Source organism: Rhinolophus ferrumequinum, chromosome 5 (genome assembly GCF_004115265.2).
Source record: "Rhinolophus ferrumequinum isolate MPI-CBG mRhiFer1 chromosome 5, mRhiFer1_v1.p, whole genome shotgun sequence".
NCBI lineage: Eukaryota > Metazoa > Chordata > Mammalia > Chiroptera > Rhinolophidae > Rhinolophus > Rhinolophus ferrumequinum.
This window is the reverse complement of record NC_046288.1, coordinates 8843861-8863358: the sequence shown is the minus strand read 5'-3', so window position 1 is coordinate 8863358 and position 19498 is coordinate 8843861. Positions and strand designations below refer to the sequence as shown.

At 35.7% G+C, this 19498-nt stretch overlaps 1 protein-coding gene across 1 annotated transcript in view; it reads left to right on the top strand.

The window, feature by feature from the left end:
- Positions 1-19498, top strand: part of GABRB1 (gamma-aminobutyric acid type A receptor subunit beta1) — a 366840-nt gene that overhangs the window by 329041 nt on the left and 18301 nt on the right. The window contains exons 6-8 of the mRNA XM_033106608.1: positions 4049-4186; positions 4291-4443; positions 7253-7497. Of these exons, the coding sequence (XP_032962499.1) occupies positions 4049-4186; positions 4291-4443; positions 7253-7497 (536 nt within the window). The remainder of the gene's footprint in view (positions 1-4048; positions 4187-4290; positions 4444-7252; positions 7498-19498) is intronic.

The following is a 19498-nucleotide window of genomic DNA, read 5'->3' as shown; positions in this document are numbered from 1 at the left end:
GGAGATCAAAAGCTGTAGGTGAATCCAGCCCCAAACTGGGACAAGGGCAAAGGTTCATAGTCGAGCTTTGATCTATGAATATTCTCCACAATAGTTACTCCACAGAGAGTAACTAGATACTGGGTTTAAGAACTTCTTCCCTAACAAATGCTTACAGTTCAAATAGTCTATGTTGCCAACTAAAAGCAAAATTGTGTGAAGTCTAGCTTGAAATAAGACAGCTATTTGTTTGTGAAATGTGGGGAACCTAACAAGAACCTGCCTAAATGAAATACCACACCAGCCTTCTCTAAAGGTGAGCAAAGGGTATTTAGCAGGCTCATCTAAAACCCACACTCAGATAAAATTAGACAAGAAGAGAGCTTTAAGTGTGACATATATTGTCTTGGCTCCTTAAAGGACTTTTTTTTTTAAACTAAACTACTTATTTTGATTCCATGTATCTTTTTGAAAAAGCTTACTTCTCATGCCATCTTCCTAAATGAATGATGCGGAGGCATTTTTCATCGTATAAAAATGGTCCTTGAGAGAAATTTCCCCCAGGCCTGGTATCAGCACTTCTCCTTCCAAGACAATTGGTTTGTTTCCATCTCATGGACACCGTGAATTTTTTAACTGACCTGATTTTGATAGAAAGGCAGGCACTTGTATGGTTTTGAGGCGAGACAGGTTTGGATGATCCTGGAGGCTCGTTTCCCTCTTCCTGGCAGAGAGCTGACTCAGCAGGTCCGAGGTAACTGGGCAGAGCAGAGGCTGTTCCCAGCTGCTGATTTCCTAAAGCTATGCCTTTCTGACCAGCCCGCCTGCTCCCCCAGGACTTTCCATTGTCACACAGCCACATAATCATACAAATGTCCATCTCATCCTGTAAAAAGTACAGCATAATAAGGCAGGACTTATCTCTACTAAAATCTTGGCTGCAGTGCAATCAGTCTACCTCTGATGGACCTAAATTGTGGGATGATGAGAATTTGGGGAAATTTGTGTTCCACTATGTCTCTGCTCGTAAATTTTTCCTGAGTAAACCCCATTCTATGTCTCCTAAGTCACACTGGTCATGTGTGTTTGACACCTCATTGCTCACATGTAGAAAATATACAGGATTCTAGGATTTCCTTGTTTTTAATTTAATGTTTTGATTTGCTAATATAGTTACGTGATTCAAAACTCAAAAAACAAACGATTTTAAAACTATATAGTGAAAATTTTCCTTCCATCGCTATCACCCATCTACGTGGACCCCCCCGCAAAAGAAATAATTGTTGTTAGTTTATCTGACCTTCCAGAGTTGTTTATGCATATACAAGTACATGCAAATATATTTTTGCTTTTCCCATGGTTTTTAGACACATATTAGCATATTATAAACATTACTGTTCTGAACTTTGTTTTTTTAATTAAAAAACAATTTTGGAGAATTTTTTATATTATCTGTAAGAACTTCCTCATTCTTTATTTTGTTGGCTTTTTGTAATAGTACATTAATGTGCCATAATTTAGTTAGCCATTCGTCTATTGAGGGGCATTTGTGTTGCTTCAAATATTTGCTATTAGAAACAGTGCTGTGATGGATAATCTTGTACAGACACTCTTCACAATTGTGCAATTCAATTTATAGGACAAATTTCTAGAATAGGAATTGCTGGATCAAAGGATATATGCAGTTATATCTTTGATAGATAAAGCTAAAGTGTATTCCATATGAGTTATACCAAATTACTCTCTCACCAGCAGTATATGAGAATATCTGCTTCCCCAGATGCTCAGCAACATGATGCCTTGTCAATTTATGGATTTTTGCCAAGTTATAAGGCAAAAAAAATGGTATCTTGACATAGTTTTAATTTTAATTTACATTTCTCTTATGATAGAGGTTGGGCATTTTTCCTCTTTCCACGAACTGTCTGTTTATATCCTTTTCCCATTTTGTCATTAGGTTTTTTGTTCTTTTCTTTTTTGGTTTGTACAAGCTATTTATATATAAGAAAATTATCCCTTATCTGTATTATACTCTGCAATTATCCTTTTGATTTATTTATTTTGTTTTTGATTATTTTACTGTTTCCATAGTTTTGCCTTTTCTGGAATGTCATATGGTTAGACTCCTACAGTATGTAGACTTTTCAGAGTGGCTTCTTTCACCTAGTAATATGGCTTTAAATTTCCACTGTCTTTTCGTGGATCGATAGCTCACCTTTTTAGTACTGAATAATATTCCGTTGTCTGAATTACCACAGTTTACTTATCCATTCACCTACTAAAGGACCTCTTGGTTGCTTCAGAGTTTTGGCAATTATGAATTACGCTATATGCAGGTTTTTGTATGCACATAAGTTTTCAACTCTTTTCGGTAAATATCAAGGAGCACAATTACTGGATCATGGGGTAAGAGTATGTTTGATTTTTGTGAGAAACTGCAAAGTGGCTGCATTTTGCATTCCCACCAGCGAGGAATGAGAGTTCCTGTTGCTCCACATCCTCCTCGGCACTTGGTGTTGTCAGTGTTTCCGATTTTTACCATACTAATAGGCGTGCAGTGGTACCTCATTATTGTTTTAATTTGCATTTCTCTGACAATATATAATGTGAAGCATTTTTCGTATGCTTATTTGCCATCTGTATATCTTCTTTGGTGAGGTATCAGTCAAGGTCTTTGACCCATTTTTTAATCACATTGTTTGTTTTCTTATTGTTGAGTTTTAAGAACTCTGTACATTTTGGATAACAGTCCTTCATCTGATGTGTCTTTTGCTAACATTTTCTCCCAGTCTATGGCTTGTCTTCTCATTATCTTGAATTCAGAAGTTTATATCAGATTCTCAAAAAGATGTGAAGAATCACAGTCTTACTGACCCATACCCAAATTTGGTAAAAATCCCTAATGTGCCAGAAAGTCCCGTGAAGCTCACTCCATAGTTTCTCAGACACTGGGAGATATAGCTAAAAGTGTATATCTTCTATTTCTGTGTCTACAGTTGGGTCATTGTAAAATGGTTACTGAATATGAAAGATTAATGTACGAAGAGAGGGCAAGTTCTTGGACCTAGAAGGAGTTTGGTTAAAGAGAAATAAAATAAATTAAAATATATTACAGAAAATAATAATCTCTATAGAGTGGCAAAAGTAGCAAATATGAAACAGTAGTGAGTTCAATGAGTTCAGGGATAAGAATTTTTAAACAGCTTTTTTTGAAGAGAAGTTAGAAATGTTAAAGCAATAAAATTAAGACAGCTTTTTTTCCCTCAAAAGAAAGAAAAGGAAGAATAGCTTAAATTTTCTTACATTCTTGCAGTGATATGTTGATGGTGTCTTAGCATTTCACTTCTAAATTTTAAATATTTTCTTTTTTATCTCTTGAAAAAATTGTACTGGCTTTAATAAAAAATAGATCAGTATAATGTTTACTACATTATACCTTTGAAAAACAAGCCCTAGTAATTCTAATGGAAAAAGATTTCAAGCTCACCCTCACGAGTATTAAGATATAAAATTATTGTCAAGAATTCATATAGTTCTCAAAATTTTTCACCTATATATTAGCAATAATCAGAATACATGAATAGAAGTTTGCCTGGTTTAAAAGAAATGTATATTTCTTTTTTTAAATGTCTCAATCATTTAATGGATATCTGTAAATTTGGTCTTTCATTATACTTCAGTTTTTATCCTTTCCCTTTTAGCAAATATGTGTTTTTTGTTAAAAGATGCATAGTGAAAATCAATGTCCAGGAACCTGGAATCTAGCCATCCCCCAATCTATCCATTGATAGACCCAAGGAGTTTAAACATTCAGCAGTGATACCACATATCACTGAATGATTGATCACAGAGCTTATGTCCACTAAAGCGTGATGCATCCATCTTCTCAATGCAGCCACAACCAGCGCATCAGAAACAGCACTCATCATGAGACCTATAAGCCATCCTTATATAAAGCACTTTCATCTTACCATCACTTGCTGGGAATTTTCCTTCAGCTCCTAGTCTTCGAAATGAATTTTTAGACCAAATGAATTCTATTTAACTATGCTGAATTTCTTGGTTTCAGATGGCTATACCACTGATGACATTGAGTTTTACTGGAATGGAGGAGAGGGAGCAGTCACTGGAGTGAATAAAATTGAGCTTCCTCAGTTTTCAATTGTTGACTACAAGATGGTGTCCAAGAAGGTGGAGTTCACAACTGGTGAGGATGTTTCCCCAAAAATGAACTAGGGGCACTGTGAAGAAAAGAAGATAGTTTCAACCAAATGATGATCTGATTTTTTTTTCTGGTTTTTTTCAACTCAGGGGCATATCCACGACTGTCACTAAGTTTTCGTCTAAAGAGAAACATTGGTTACTTCATTTTGCAAACCTATATGCCTTCCACACTGATTACAATTCTGTCCTGGGTGTCTTTTTGGATCAACTATGATGCATCTGCGGCCAGAGTCGCACTAGGTAATGTACTCTCAACACTGCAGAGAGCCTGTGGGATTTAGCATCAAACAAAAAACCGATGTTAGGAATTACAGGCAAGAGCTTCTCACATAGCAAGCCTAAGAATGAGATTGCCATAAGACTGCTTGATAATGAAACATCTAATTGTAAGCACCTACAGAGTGAATGCTTTACAATGTAATATCTCTTTAGCATTTTACCAAAAAAAAAAAAGTCTTGGAGTACATTCAACATCATATATGTACTTCTTAGAGTATATTTCTAAATTCTCATTACACCAATTTTTACTAACTTTATGATGATTGCCTCTTTAGTCCCTGTTTTTTTACTGTGGAGAACATTTACAACGCATTATTCTCAAATGGATTTAGAAAAAGCTAAACGTCATGATTATTAACAAGCTATGGCAATTCTTGGGAAATACTATCTTTCAGACATTAACTAAAGTTAAATCATATTGATCTGAGTCTCCCTTAAATGGAGCTCATTGCACTTGACTAAGGCACAGACAGTTTATCAGTTATGTTAATGATCTGTGATCAGGACAAAATAAAAATTGTTTCCTTCCTGGGGGAACAAAATTTAGAATTAATCTTACTGTGGTTGAATAAGTGCTACAAGCTGAAAGGCTTTATTTGAAATTTTAAATGGTTCCTTGGAAAGTTAGAATGTATAAGTTCTGTTTGATCAATCTGAGCATGTGTGGATTTCTCATTATTTGATCATAGAGCCATTTCAGTTATCAATTTCTGGGGTATTCTTATATATATATATATACACAAAGAATGCAAAAAAAAAAAAGCCTCATTTCTGGCTAAGATAATATATACATCTTTTCTCTCCTGAGACTACTGAACTGGGTTAGATGATCAGCATGCCCGTTCCTGCCTAGATTAATTGTCATCTCTTCAGCTGATTTCTAATGGCTGAGTGCATGAGGTTCACAATGTCAAGCGCTGGATGCCCCTTATCAACTTTTGAGCATTCCAAGACTAAGGAAAGCAAACAAATAGTTTATCATGTCATATGTGTGTATCTGTAAATATTATTTTAATATGAACATGAGTATGTATGTGCTACAGTTAAGGAAAACACATTGAATGACGTCCACAGCAAGGGATAACAACTATCAAGGTCATGACTTGTGGTTCTCTTTACCCTTCTAGCCTCAAAGCTAATGATATTTTGATTAGCTATATCAGCATACAAAGATGCTGACTTAATCTGTGCTTTGAAATATAAAACCTATGATAGTTTAAAACTTATCTAATTGGAAAAGACATTCATTTACTAACCTACCTTGCTTAAAAATTTTAAACCAAAGAGTAAGAGAAGAAATGCAATTAGTGGACTTGTAAATGAATTGTTTGTTTCTGTCAAGGATATTAGCTAGAATTATATTAGGTGAAATTTAAAATTTTATTCAAAGAAATGGGTAAGACCACTCTTTAAGGCATTTCATATCAGTGCAGCACAACTGAATTCATCACTTAACTGAACCATTTTAACTTTTTGTATACTAGTCTTGACTTCTGACTTTATCTTTTCTCCTAAAAAATGAATAGTCAAATCAGGGAATCTATCTAGAATAATCTTACTGGCAAATGAGTGCTAACCTACTTTTTTACTTTTCCTTTTCTACCTTCTATACCCTTTGCCAGCTTTCCTTTATCTGTAATAATTCATTTCACATTTCCTGTTTCAATTTTTAAGGATCTCCATCAAGTTTCAGGTTTACCTTCTCATCTCTCTGCTTTTATTTTAAATGCCTTTGTTTAACACCTCCTTGCTTTTTTGTCCCTAGCTGGGTGATCTACAGCAAAATAACTAATCTCAGTGTTTCTGTTTATTCAAGTATAAATTGGGAATAACATACATGCCCTATCATAACACAGCAAGCTCTTATGATAGCCACATGAGATAATTCATGGCTGAGTGTTTAAACCTGTAAAATACCATACAAATGTGTGATATTAGTATTACAACACAAACTACATACATGAGATCCCAACTTCTTTCCCACTTCTTGTTTTTCCCAATTATCATTTCATCATCACCATCAGCAGCACCAAACAGTTATTATGCAGCCAAACAAACATTATATGCTTAAAATGCTAACAAAGTAGATGAAACAGAATCTTCTTTTTAAGAGCTTACAGACTTAAACTTCTTTAACAAATCCAAGTGGAATTTTTTAAGAAATCTTTTAGAGGTAATATTTGAAAAACCAAAGCAACAAGATTACATTATATCTAAGAAATACATAAATCAAATGCTTGATACAAATCATAAACTTTTTTATATGCTTCTTCTTTTAGTGTTGTCTCACTATGAATGATTCATTCTTATTTTAAATTGTAATACTGACTTTATGACCTGGGTGTATTATAGATTCATGGAATGAAATAAGTTTCTTCAAACTGGTCACCAACTTTCAGTTTGCTAGTGACTGCTGTGGGGATAAGTAGCCCCATATAAGGGAGAGAAGGAAGAAGGAAGCTGTGGCATATAACAGAAGAGGAACATTTGATATTAGGCCTTTCCAACTACTTTTCCTTTTTCTTTGTGCAATTTTTAAAAATGGTTTTCAACCCTGCACTGACTGTGCCTCCTATTTTATAATTCATTCTTGGACCATGGAGGAAGTCTGCAGCTTTGTCTTTCAAAATGGCTGCCCTTTCTGCCCAGTGGTTTATCGTATGACTGCCATCATTCCGGAGCCCCCGTCACAGACTGGCATCTCCTCTCTATCTTATAGAGGGCAACTTAACAAGCACGTTCAGCTAAACTGTGCCTTTCTGTTTCATAGGAATCACCACAGTGCTGACAATGACGACCATCAGCACTCACCTCAGGGAGACCCTGCCAAAGATTCCTTATGTCAAAGCGATTGATATTTATCTGATGGGTTGCTTTGTGTTTGTGTTCCTGGCTCTTCTGGAATATGCCTTTGTAAACTACATCTTCTTTGGAAAAGGCCCTCAGAAAAAGGGAGCTGGCAAACAAAACCAGAGCGCCAATGAGAAGAACAAACTGGAGATGAATAAAGTCCAGGTAAGGTATTAAATATTCCTGACAATAGTCTTCTGAAATTTATCAACAGCCTGGTGATCAGGGCTCCCAGGACAGAAAAAGGAGAAAAAAGAACCAAAATATTACTTTATCTTTAATAAGGCACAAACAGCCCTTCATCATACATATTTGGGAACTGAGGATTTAAGAAGTTAGGTTGAAGTTTACATAGATTAATAACATACCTGGGCCTAAAACTCAACCCCAAGTCCATTATTCTTCATTCTAAACTATATAGAAAAACTGTAAAACTGTATGCTGTAAAACTGTAAAACTGTAAAACTGTATGCAAAAATATATAAAATAAAATAATGCCAGATCTGCCTAATCAATAGATAAGAGAATTAAAATTAATAAACTGTACTCTGAAGTAGAAATGAGGCAATATAGCACAGTGGTTAAAGTCACAGACTGGAATCAAATGGCTTGAGTTCGATTCCTAGCTCTGCCACTTATTTGGCTTTATAACTTCAAGCAAATCAACCTATGTAATTCATATCCAATACCTGTTCTTAATGTCATCCTTCATAAATGGAGATTATAATTTACCTATCCCACAGAGTTGTTATAAGGACTAAATGAGGTATTTTTAAATCTAGTATTTTTACAAATACCTGGAATATAGTAAGTACTCAGTGATTACTAGCTATTATATCCAAGACATTGTCACACTTTTTCTTTTTTCTTTTCAGTGGTAGACCTTATGACCTATGCTCTCACTGAGTGGAATTAAATTAATGTTGTGTTTCTTCTTTTAAGACATCTCTGTAACCTCTACTTTTATGCCATTTTCACTGGAATCAACTTAAAATTGTGTAAATTGAAGTTCTGTATCCACTACAAATTGTTTTCAAGATGGCACACAGGCGGGTGACAACTCAAATATTCATTCATTTAGCCACTGTTCTGAGCACTGGAGATACTGCTCTGAACGAGACAAAGTTCCTTGTCCTCCTGGAATTTAGATTCTAACATGGAAAGACAGGCAATACACACACAAACAGTATTAAGAGGACAATTTCAGGTAACAGTAAGTACTATGAAGAAAGCAAAGCAGAGTAATGGGCAAGAGAATGATTTGGTTCAGGTTCAAGGAAATGGGAAACTTTAATCAGGTAATCAGGAAGACCTCTTTGAAGAATTGCCATTTGTTCTGAGACCTAAGTGGTGACAAGCAGCAGCCATGCCATGCCCACTCTAGGCAAAAGAATAACAAGTACAAAGGCTCTGAGGCAGGAATTGCATTATGTCTTAAAGCACTGAGAGAAGACCAATGTAGCAAGAGCATAGTAAGTGAGGGAGAAAATAGCGTAGTATGAGATGCCATTGGGGAATCAGGCAGAAGCCAAATTACAAATCTTCAAGGTCTATCTTCATGTCCTTTAGTAGGATATCTAATTTGGAAAAATCCTGTCAGGTAATTAGAAAATTATAAGCAAAGGAAACATATGGATTCAGCCATATGGTCAAAAGTCAAAGCAATGCATTCAAATACATTTTTACTGTTGTGTGAAACACTGCGCTCGATGCTCTGGGAGGCTTAGGCATGGTACTTGCCCTCAAAAATCTTCTGATCTTGCTAGGGAAAAAAAATTATATTTATTTGAGGTGATTGGATTATAAAATGAGATGAGGACTATAACTGAAAGAAAGAAGCTTCCCACTGCCCGATTTTAACCCTACCAGCTTTAATAGTATTTTAGCCATAGTTTTCAAGGCCACCTCTTTTCTGTTCCCATCCACATCTCAGTTGCCTTCTAAACCTATTAGCTGGTCCTCTGCATAGCTTGGAATGTGTGTTAACTGATCTATCCTGGGGGAAAGCTCTACACAAATAAAGTGGTATATAGGTTTACTGGTAGGAAAATTCAGAAGATATGAACTGGATGGAAACTCAAAGATAGGTAGAATTGGGAAACTAAAAAGGAGAAACGGGGCCTTTCAATGGACTAGAAAAGCAATGTTCTCTAGAGAGGTAATTATGTGAAAAGGTTAAGCAAACTGACATCTATTTATTACAATAAAATAAAAAAATTATAAAGCAAACTTTAACCAATCCCTTTGGGCATTTGCCATGATTCCACACCAGAATATGAGAACTTTTATGAGGTGCTAAGGGATAAATAAAGGCAGAAGGAAAGCCTCATATGTCATATCATATCTAGATGTATAATATACTGGGGGTGCCAAAAAAAATGTATACACATTTTAAGAGATGTTGTCTATGTATTACTTTTCGAAGTTGAATTGAATTACGGTAGCAATGTGTAATTGCAGAAGTCAAACGTGACTTGTATTCATCTTTTGTTATTGGTATATATTGAGTATTACAATTTTAATACAGTTTTTTTCCTTTCTTAAAGTGTGTATACCTTTTTTGTCACCCTCTGTGTATTGCTCTGAAGAAGACTCAGTGATGGGCTAATAAATAAGTAAAATGTTCCCATCTAACTGATCTTTATTTCATAAACAGTCTGTTTGAGTAATATTGGGCTTAAACATCATAAGATTTCATTGCAACTCAAATCAGGAAACATTTTTTTCCAGGTGAATTGACTTTTTAAAATTTGAATTCCAGGAGAAAGTGTAGAAAAAAATCCCTCCATTGTCAGGAGATGAAACACTTAAAGAAGAAAAAAATGTGTTTTTATCCATGGAAAGCAAGACTAGGAAGTCCACAAATGCTTTTCACAGAATCATAAGTGGAAAAAATTAGGCCAAAATTAAAAAACAAATCATGTTAAGACACGACAGAATAATTTGTATCAGACTAAGCCTCCTATAGATTAAAAATTATAAACCCTGAGCAAAATTTTTTAATTTGCTTGAAGACGTGGGAGAGTAACTAAAAATGAGCGAAACTAGAAGAGAATCAACCATCAAATAAAGGGAACTATGCTGCATGAAATCTGTGTTTATAACAGATTTTCCCCTAGGCCCATAGTCTGCAGGATGTGGGACAGTAGAACTTCAGGAAAAACAAACAAACAAACAAAAAAAACTTCAGTTTTATTGCTCTGATGAATCAGAGCATGGAGCTTGATATTTCCAGAGTTCCTGAAAATTTCAGACAAAACTGAACCACAGGAGAAACTCAAAATCTGAGTATAAACTTCCCACGAATCCCTGGTTGATCTCTGAACTGCAAATGTGCAGGAAAATGCCAAAAAATCCAGAAGGGAAAAACAGTTGAAAGGCTGAAAAAAACAATGAACAGAATTTTCAGTTGGGTAAAGTGTACATGGAAACTTTCTGCTAGTTTTGCAATACTGTAGGAATCTACAATAATTTCAAACTAAAAGGTTTAAAATAAAGTCCATAGGAAAATATTAATATAATGCAAGAAGAGATGGGGAGTGTCGGGAAAAAAAACTATGAAAAAGAACCAATGGAAATCATAAAATTGAAAAATTCATTAGATGGAATAGCATCAAATTTTATTCGGCAGAGGAAAGGATTAGTGAAATTGAAGGTAATACTGGCCTTCTGTCAATTTTTCCATTGTACCTTTTCTTACCATAAATGCTACTAGCTCAGGGATGCCTTAACTGACACTTCTCTGTTGGTTTATATTTGATACCCTTGTTGTTCATTCTCATGGCATCCTGTGCTTTTCCAGCACAGGACTTACCACAATTGTGAGTATATGTTTATTTGTGCAATTATTTTTTAAGGTCTATCTTTCTATTAGAGTGCAAGCTTCCCAAGGGTAGGGACCAGGGTCCTTGTTTATTATGTCTATTGTTCTTTCCTCAGTGGCTAGAACAGAGAAAATACCAAATAAGTACTTGTTGAATGAATAAAGGCTAGAGAGGCCTCCATTCAAGATGAGCTCTCAGATACCACACAGGTATTGAGTGTTACATAGTAATGTTTTACAAAAATCCTTCTATATTCAAAATAAGTAAGAAAAAGAGACCATTATCCACGGTAGCTTCTGCCACAGACTTTCTTACTGTTTCTAGCACTTTGATTTTTAACATTTCTTAAAGCATGTTTTATATCAACCTCTGCCATTCTTTCTGAATCACAGTGTCATATGACATCCGATGGATATAATCTTCAAAGGGGTGTTACGACTAAGATTTTATAAACTTATTCCTATTTACATGGAATAATAATATAGTGTTGCCATGTCAGGCAACTTATAATCATCCCTGTAGCTACTTAGATTTTCCAGTTCCTAACTTCCTTATCCTCTTCTAAAACCAGGGGCTCAGACAATATGGCCATAACAGTGCAATCGTATTACTTCATCTGTTCAACCTGTGATGTATTTAAGAATGCTACCGCTTTGTTGAATTTACAAAATAGAAAAATAGATTTTTCCTTTCATATAAATGGTTGGATGATCTTCCCCATTCTTTTTAGACACTTACAAACAGTTGGATTCAAATGACAAATGTGCTGTGGTCCCAGACCATTTTCATTTTAAGGATCCCTAATATTTGCCTTGGTGCCCTGGAGCATAGAGTGGCATTGATCATTTATTACACATTATTTTTGATAGCCATGGTTGGGCAATCATGACATGAGTATCTGTACTGACGCCTCGGAAGTGCTCACTTTGGCTTGATTTATATTTCTACCAGCTGCACCGAAACATCTTTTTATGAGTACAGATGCTGAATCCAGACATTAGGAGAGTTTCAACCGCCAAGGTGATAAAGACTATAGATTCATGAACCCCTCAGGCATCATTTAAAACTAGAAATGGTATTTAGAGTTTTGAAAGATAGATTTCACAGTACAACTAAGTTGTAAGTAAGCTACTTCTAGGCCACATTTGCACTAATCTGGAACATATGTGGTTGTATCTGCTGGCCATAATGCCTGCCCTTTGTGATAGATCACCTCAGATGGAATAGTTTCAAGGGTGGTCTGTAATCACAGACTGATTCAAAATCATTCTAAGTCATGGGGTCGTTGGTGGAATCTGCTAAAGATTCATTCCAAATGTGCAATTGCAATTCCAACAATCAAGAAATAGAAATTTTCCCTTCAAAATCAGATAGTGATACTGTAATCTGACCTCTGTTCTCCCATTCTTATTCTCTGTGGTGAGTCATCTACACTTTTAGACACCTACACTTTCAGACAAATTTGTAAATGTAAATCAGCTTTGTATTACAGCCAATTCCAGGATACAAAGTGCATTGTGAAAGTAAACAGCTCTCTCCATGATTCTTGCTTAGAACAGCTGGATATCTATATTAGACTTTGAGCCTAGGCCTGGAGCCCCACATCACTGCTTTGCCCTTGGGCTAACTAGGACACTGCCCTCAGCCTTTGATGAAATTTTATGCTGACATAGCATCTTTGATTCTAGAGAACTCTGTGTTGACAACTCGTGATCTTTATCCTTCAACCTCCTACCCAAATCTGTCTTGGTTCACACTTGGCTTAATCCTGTCTAATCTTCAGAATCTTTAGCAGTCTAATTTTCCTTTCCAAGAATCTCCAAATCTCTCTCTCTCTCTCTCTCTCTCTCTCACACACACACACACACACACACACACACACACACACACACTTCATCTCTCTCTATCTCTCTCTTTCTCATTTTCTCTCTGGTGTCTATTGTTCATTTTCTTGTATACCCAAACAACTGGGGTTGTTTTGATGAAAAAGGAAGAAATCAAACTTACTTAATTGGCTTAAAAAAAAAAAGCAAAAAGAGGGCGGGATTTGGGGGCCAACACAACTGAAAGGTCCCGGCATAGTTCTAGTTTAACATGTGGCTATATCCAGATGTTCAAACAATGTCACTGGAAAGCATATCTCTGCATATCCTAATTCTGCTTTCTTTTACATTGGCTTTATTTCCAGTAGACCCTTCTCTCATGGTCATCCCACAACTCCAGAGTATATAGCGTCAAAGCTCTACAACCCCAGCACAAAAGTTCTATTTTATAGCAAATAGTTATAACAAAAAAGTTCTAGAATAGAGTGTTTTTAGACCAACTTAAGTTATATTCTCATGCATAAATCTATCTCTCTGACCATGGAAAACACTAACAGCTCAGGTTTGGGTCACATGCCGGTCCCTGGAGCCCGAAGATGCAATCATACCCACCTCAACCACACTCACCAAAGGACTGTCAGGGTGATGTTTCAGAGAAAGGTGCAGCCATATCAGGAAGGTCATACAATAGGCAATCCACCTCGGACTTTTTGCCTAAAGGAAAATATCCAAACTCCTTAACATGGGATCCAATGTCCACCATGGTCTTGTTCGACTTTATTCTTCTGTCTCATTACTCCTCCCTCTCCCATTCACCAACACACACTTTGCTCTAGAATGAAAACTTACAGCTTTTTCAACTTGCCATGTTTTCACTCTGGAAACTTTGTTTGGCTTGTTCCCCAGACTTACCTCTTGATTGATGGCTTCTCTCACTCCTCAGGCAGAGTTGGTGCTCCTTCTATAGTTTTCCACTGCTTACCACTGTTTACCTCTCTCTCTTTATTTTTTTAATTTAACAAATATTTAATGAGTCCATACTATGTGAATACTCTCTGTGCACTGGGGATATAGTCAGGAAGGTCTAGGACAAAAGCTTACATTTGGTTGGAGGGGACCAACCATGAACATCCCACATACAAACACACATATAATGCCATGCAATAATCAATTCTGCAAAGAAAAACAAAGTAGGCCTTAAATGCAGAGACTGTAGCTTTCATCTTTTGTGTTCCAGTGCCTGTGACAGAGCCTAGCACAAATCAGAGACTTTTCAATGTCTTTTAAAATAATAAGTGAAGTAACAAATTTATTACAAAACCAGGAGGTATGCTCTTAGACTTCAAGTGTAATTAGGAACCTTTTTTCTATTATATTCCTATATTTAAAAAATAAAATTTTTAAATCTTTCCCAAAATAAAAGCTGTTTGGTATCTTTCAAAATTATATATATATTCATATATGATATATAATATTTAATATGTAATATATATATTCATATATAATATATAATATTTCCTATATAATATATATGAATATATATATGTTCATATACAATATATATGAAATATTTTTTAATGAAATATATTTATTTTTGTTAGGGAGTCACTGGTTACAATATATGTGTATTATTAACAGATTGCCTCAACCTGTCTTGACACTTTAAGTGGCCCTAATGTATCTTTTCCCAGCTCTTCCCTTCTCCCAAATTCCCTACATTAGAATATAAGCTGATGAATAATTCCACTCTGCCATTAGTTTATAATCTTCAAGCAAGAGGGCTAAACTGTAGAAGTGCTATGTTGATTGTCTTAGGAAACCTTGGCTAATGCAGTAAAGTAGAAGATTCTACCTGATGAGATACAGTAATAAAGACTTATCCACTTAGGTGTAGTGTTCTACAAACCTCAAGGCGGTCACACACATATTGACATTACACATTCTATTACCTCTTCAACTACGTGAAAGCAATTGTTCATTACTCTGGGCAAAATTTTACTCTTTCTATACCTGAAAAGCAAAACATTACTGATGAAATTTTGGATGAATATTTTAAGGGGATTCACTAAAGATAAATCTGAAAAATGACCCTTATTTACATCATTCAGAATTGAATGAATTTGCTGGTTATAATACATTTTATCTTTAATTTTAAAAGGAATTATCTCATATACTGGGACTTTCTAAGCAACGAGTGAATTCTTTGCCCGTGTATAAAATACCTCTATGTATAAATAGTTTTTGTTTTCTTGTTTCCATCATTCCCTACTCGAAGCTGAATAAATTTCCATTAATATCAACTTAAGAAATTACTCCCCAACTTTCATATCATGTATTACTCAGGCTTGAAGAGTGCATATTCATAATTACTTCTTTTTTTTTCCTTTTTCCTTTGTTTTTAATTAAAGTTTATTGGGGTGACAATTGTTAGTAAAGTTATTAATTATCTGGAAATAAGGTAAAGGCTTTGTGAATTTTCAGGTACACCAGAACCAGTAGGACACTTGTAATGCTTTATGTAAAATGCACACTGGGAAGACCTTAATCTAGGATGAAACGAGCTCAAACCTGTATTTTTAACAAGCTTCCCAATTGACTCAATGCACAGTAATGTCTGAGAACCACTGTCCTAGAAACTCTAGCCACTCAGGTGTCCTTAGCTATTGAAACTCAAGCAGAGCTCAGAGAGATAGCTCCAAGTCTGAGTTTCAGAGTTCCTCATTCTGCAGGCATGTATCAGGCCCTCCTTAGGAGTATCTCAGGTTTGGTTCTGGAGGAGTAAGGGGGACATATACTAATGAACAACAACAGCAACGTAAAAGCAGCTGCACCTCTGGAGCTTACATTTCAGTTGAGGTCATTGACAAACATGTAAATAAGTTCCTTATATAACGGTGAATGGTGATAATTCTGGTGAAGAAAATGATAAGAAGCTAGTCAGGTAACAATCTGGGCAAGAGCATTCCAGGAGAGAAGAACAGCCAGATAAAATGCCCAGAAGATTTAGGAGCATAAAAGGACAGCCAACAAAAGTCAATGTGGCTAGCAACCAAGGCTCAACTATAACCGGAGTGCACACACAACCCGCACAAGGGATGCATCTGGAGCACCTGGTTCTGGTGACCAGAGAGACTATGCCACTGGGCCCCACAGGACACCTACTATATAAGGCCACTCTACTAAGACCAGCCCAAACTAATACATATAAACAAAGACAGAGAGGCAGCTAAAATGAGGAGACAAAGAAACATGCCCCAAGTAAAAGAACAGAACAAAGCTCCAGAAAAAGAACTAAACAAAATGGTGACAAGCAATTTACCAGATGCAGAGTTCCAAACATTGGTTACAAGGATGCTCAATGATCTCAGGGAGAATGTCAATAAAGAGATAGGAAACATAAAAATGGAGATAGAACACATTTTTAAAAAGTGAGAAATAAAGAATACAATAACTGAAATGAAGACTACATCAAGGGGAATCAACAGTAGATTAGATGAAGCAGAGAACTGAATCAGCTATTTGGAAAATAAGGTAAAAGAAAACACCCAAACAGAACAGCATAAAGAAAAAAGAATCCAAAAAACTGAAGATAATTTAAGGAGCTTCTAGGCCAACATCAAGTGTATCAACATTAACATCATAGAGCTAGAGGTACCAGAAGGAGAAGAGAGAGAACAAGGAGTTGAAAATCTATGTGGAGAAATAATGACTGAAAACTTCCCTAACCTGGTGAAGGAAATGGATATTCAAGCCCAGGAAGCACAGAAAGTCCCAAACAAAATGAACCCAAAGAGGCCCACGGCAAGACACATCATAATTAAAATGCCAAAAATTAAGACAAAGAAAGAATCTTAAAAGCAGCAAGAGAAAAACAGTTAGTTACCTACAAGAGAACGTCCATAAGACTATCAGCTGACTTCTCAACAGAAACTCTGCAGGCCAGAAGAGACTGGTATGAAATATTTAAAGTGATGAAAAACAAGGACCTATAACCAAGATTACACCATCATTTCGACTTGAAGGACAGATATAAATCTTCCCAGACAAAAGAAAGCTAAAGGAGTTCACCAACACCAAGCCAGAATTACAGAAATCTTAGAAGGAATTCTTTAAGATGAAAAAGATAAAAAATATGAATAATAAAATGGCAATTACATGTGTATCAATAATTACTTTAAATGTAAATAGATTAAGTGCTCTAACCAAAAGACACAGGGTGGCTAAATGGATAAGAAAACAAGACCCTTACGTGTGCTGCCTACAAGAGACTCACTTCAGATTGAAAGACATACACAGACTGAAAGTAAAAAGATGGAAAAAGGTATTTCATGAAAATGGAAATTAAAAAAAAAGAAGAAAAAAAAAGCTGGGGTAGCAATAATTATACCAGAAAAAATAGACTTTAAAACAAAGGCTATAACAAGAGACAAAGAAGGATCCAGTAATCCCACTTCTGGGTATTTATTCAAAGAAACCCAAAATGCTACTTCAAGGGGATGTGTACATCCATATGTTCATTGCAACATCATTTATAATGGCCAAGATATAAAGGCAACCTGGGTGTTCCTGAATGGATGGATGAATGGATAAAGAGGAAATGGTACATATATACAATGGAATATTACTCAACCATAAAAACATTAATGAAATCTTGCCATCTGCAGCATAGATCTAGAGGGTATTGTGCTGAGCATAGTAAGTCAGACAGAGAAAGACAAATATCACATGATTTCACTTGTAAGTGGAATCTAAAGAGCAAAATACACAAACAAACAAACTCAAAGACACAGAGAACACTTGGAAGGTTGCCAGATGGGAAGGGGGTTGGGAGTGGGTGAAAAAGTAAAGGGATTAAGACTTATGAAATGGTTGTTACACAGTAGTCATGGGAATGTAGGATATAGCATAGGAATAACGAATAGTATGGTTATAAGTATGTATAATGCCAGATGGGTACTAGACTAGTCAGGGGGATCACTTCTTAAATTGTATAAATGTCTAACCACTATGCTGTACACCTGAAATTAATATAAAATATTAAGATCTGCTAATACACTGAATGAGAGAAGTAAGGGAAAGAAAAGGATCCAGGGTAAATTTATCTACCTGAGCACTGTTCTGGAAAATTGACGGTTGTTTCCTTTTATCTTTTATCATCTCTATTTGCTGAATAATATAATGTGTAGTTGTTTAGATTCATGTATGTTTGTACTTAACCTTCCTTTGCTTCTCAAAATATTAAAGTTTCCACTTCTACCACTACTTGTCAAGACATGCAAATCATCTCCAGCAAAGCCTCTCATCCCCTCTCAACCCCCAAAGAAAAATGTATTAGGAATTTGAGGCTAAGAGATTGAGGGTTGGCAACCTGATGAGAACAAGGACTGCCAGCAGCAGCGTGAATGCAGGATGGGCAGGTGGAAGGTGTGGTGTGGCTATGTGGCTCTCCGCTCTGTACACGCAAAGGCACCCGTTCCCCTGGCAAGCTTCTTTAAGTAGATGGCAGGCTTCTGGAGGGCAGCTCATTCTGTGGCCAGCGTCACTGCACTTGCCTTCCTGCTCTGTACTTCAGACTCACTTAGTAAATAGGAATCTAATTGAATTGCCCAGCAAGAAGGAAATAGCTTTCTGTTTGCAAAGTAGATTGAGCCCAGAGGCATTTCTCAACAGGGCTTTAAAACTGCCACTGAAAGCAAGATTATATTTTATTCCAATTACACCTAAATAAGTTCTGCTATATTTATATATTGAAAATATCCAGAACAATTAAATTCAGTGACTGGCAACATTTTTCACAGCCTAAGGCATTGTTTGGGGATGTTGGGAGCAGAGAAAAGGAGAGGATGAGAAAGTAAGAGGGTGGGAGAATGGCTAGACCCAAGCTAGAAAATGAATTTAGACATTGGCTTAGGGTTTATATTGAGGGAATAAATATGGCCACCACATCAATGTTTTCTGGAATTTAGTCATTTGAAAACCACCCTCATGAATTTAGCTGTACCCTTTGTATCAGTCAGGGTTCTTCAGAGAAATGGAACCAATAGAAACAGAACAAACATATATACAAAAAGAGATTTATGTTAAGGAATCGGCTCATATGATTGTGGAAAATGGTAAATCTGAAATCTGTAGAATATGCTGGAAACCCAGGATTTCTATTTTACAGTCATGAGGCAGAATTTTTTCTCTCCACAAAACTTCATTTATTCCTCTTTTTTTCTCTCTAACCAATTCTGTTTAAGATGTTAAGTTTTCACATAGTTTCTATTTTATTTTTTTATTGAAGCATAATCAACATACAACATTATATTAATTTCAAGTATACAACATAATGATTCAATATTTGTATATATTGTGAAATGATCATACAGTAACTTTAGTTAACACCCATCACCATATAGTTACAGATATTTTTTTCTCGTAATGAGAACTTTTATGATCTACTCTTTCAGCAGCTTTCAAATATGCAGTATGATATTGTTAACTACAGCCACCATGTTGTGCATTAGAGCCCCAGGA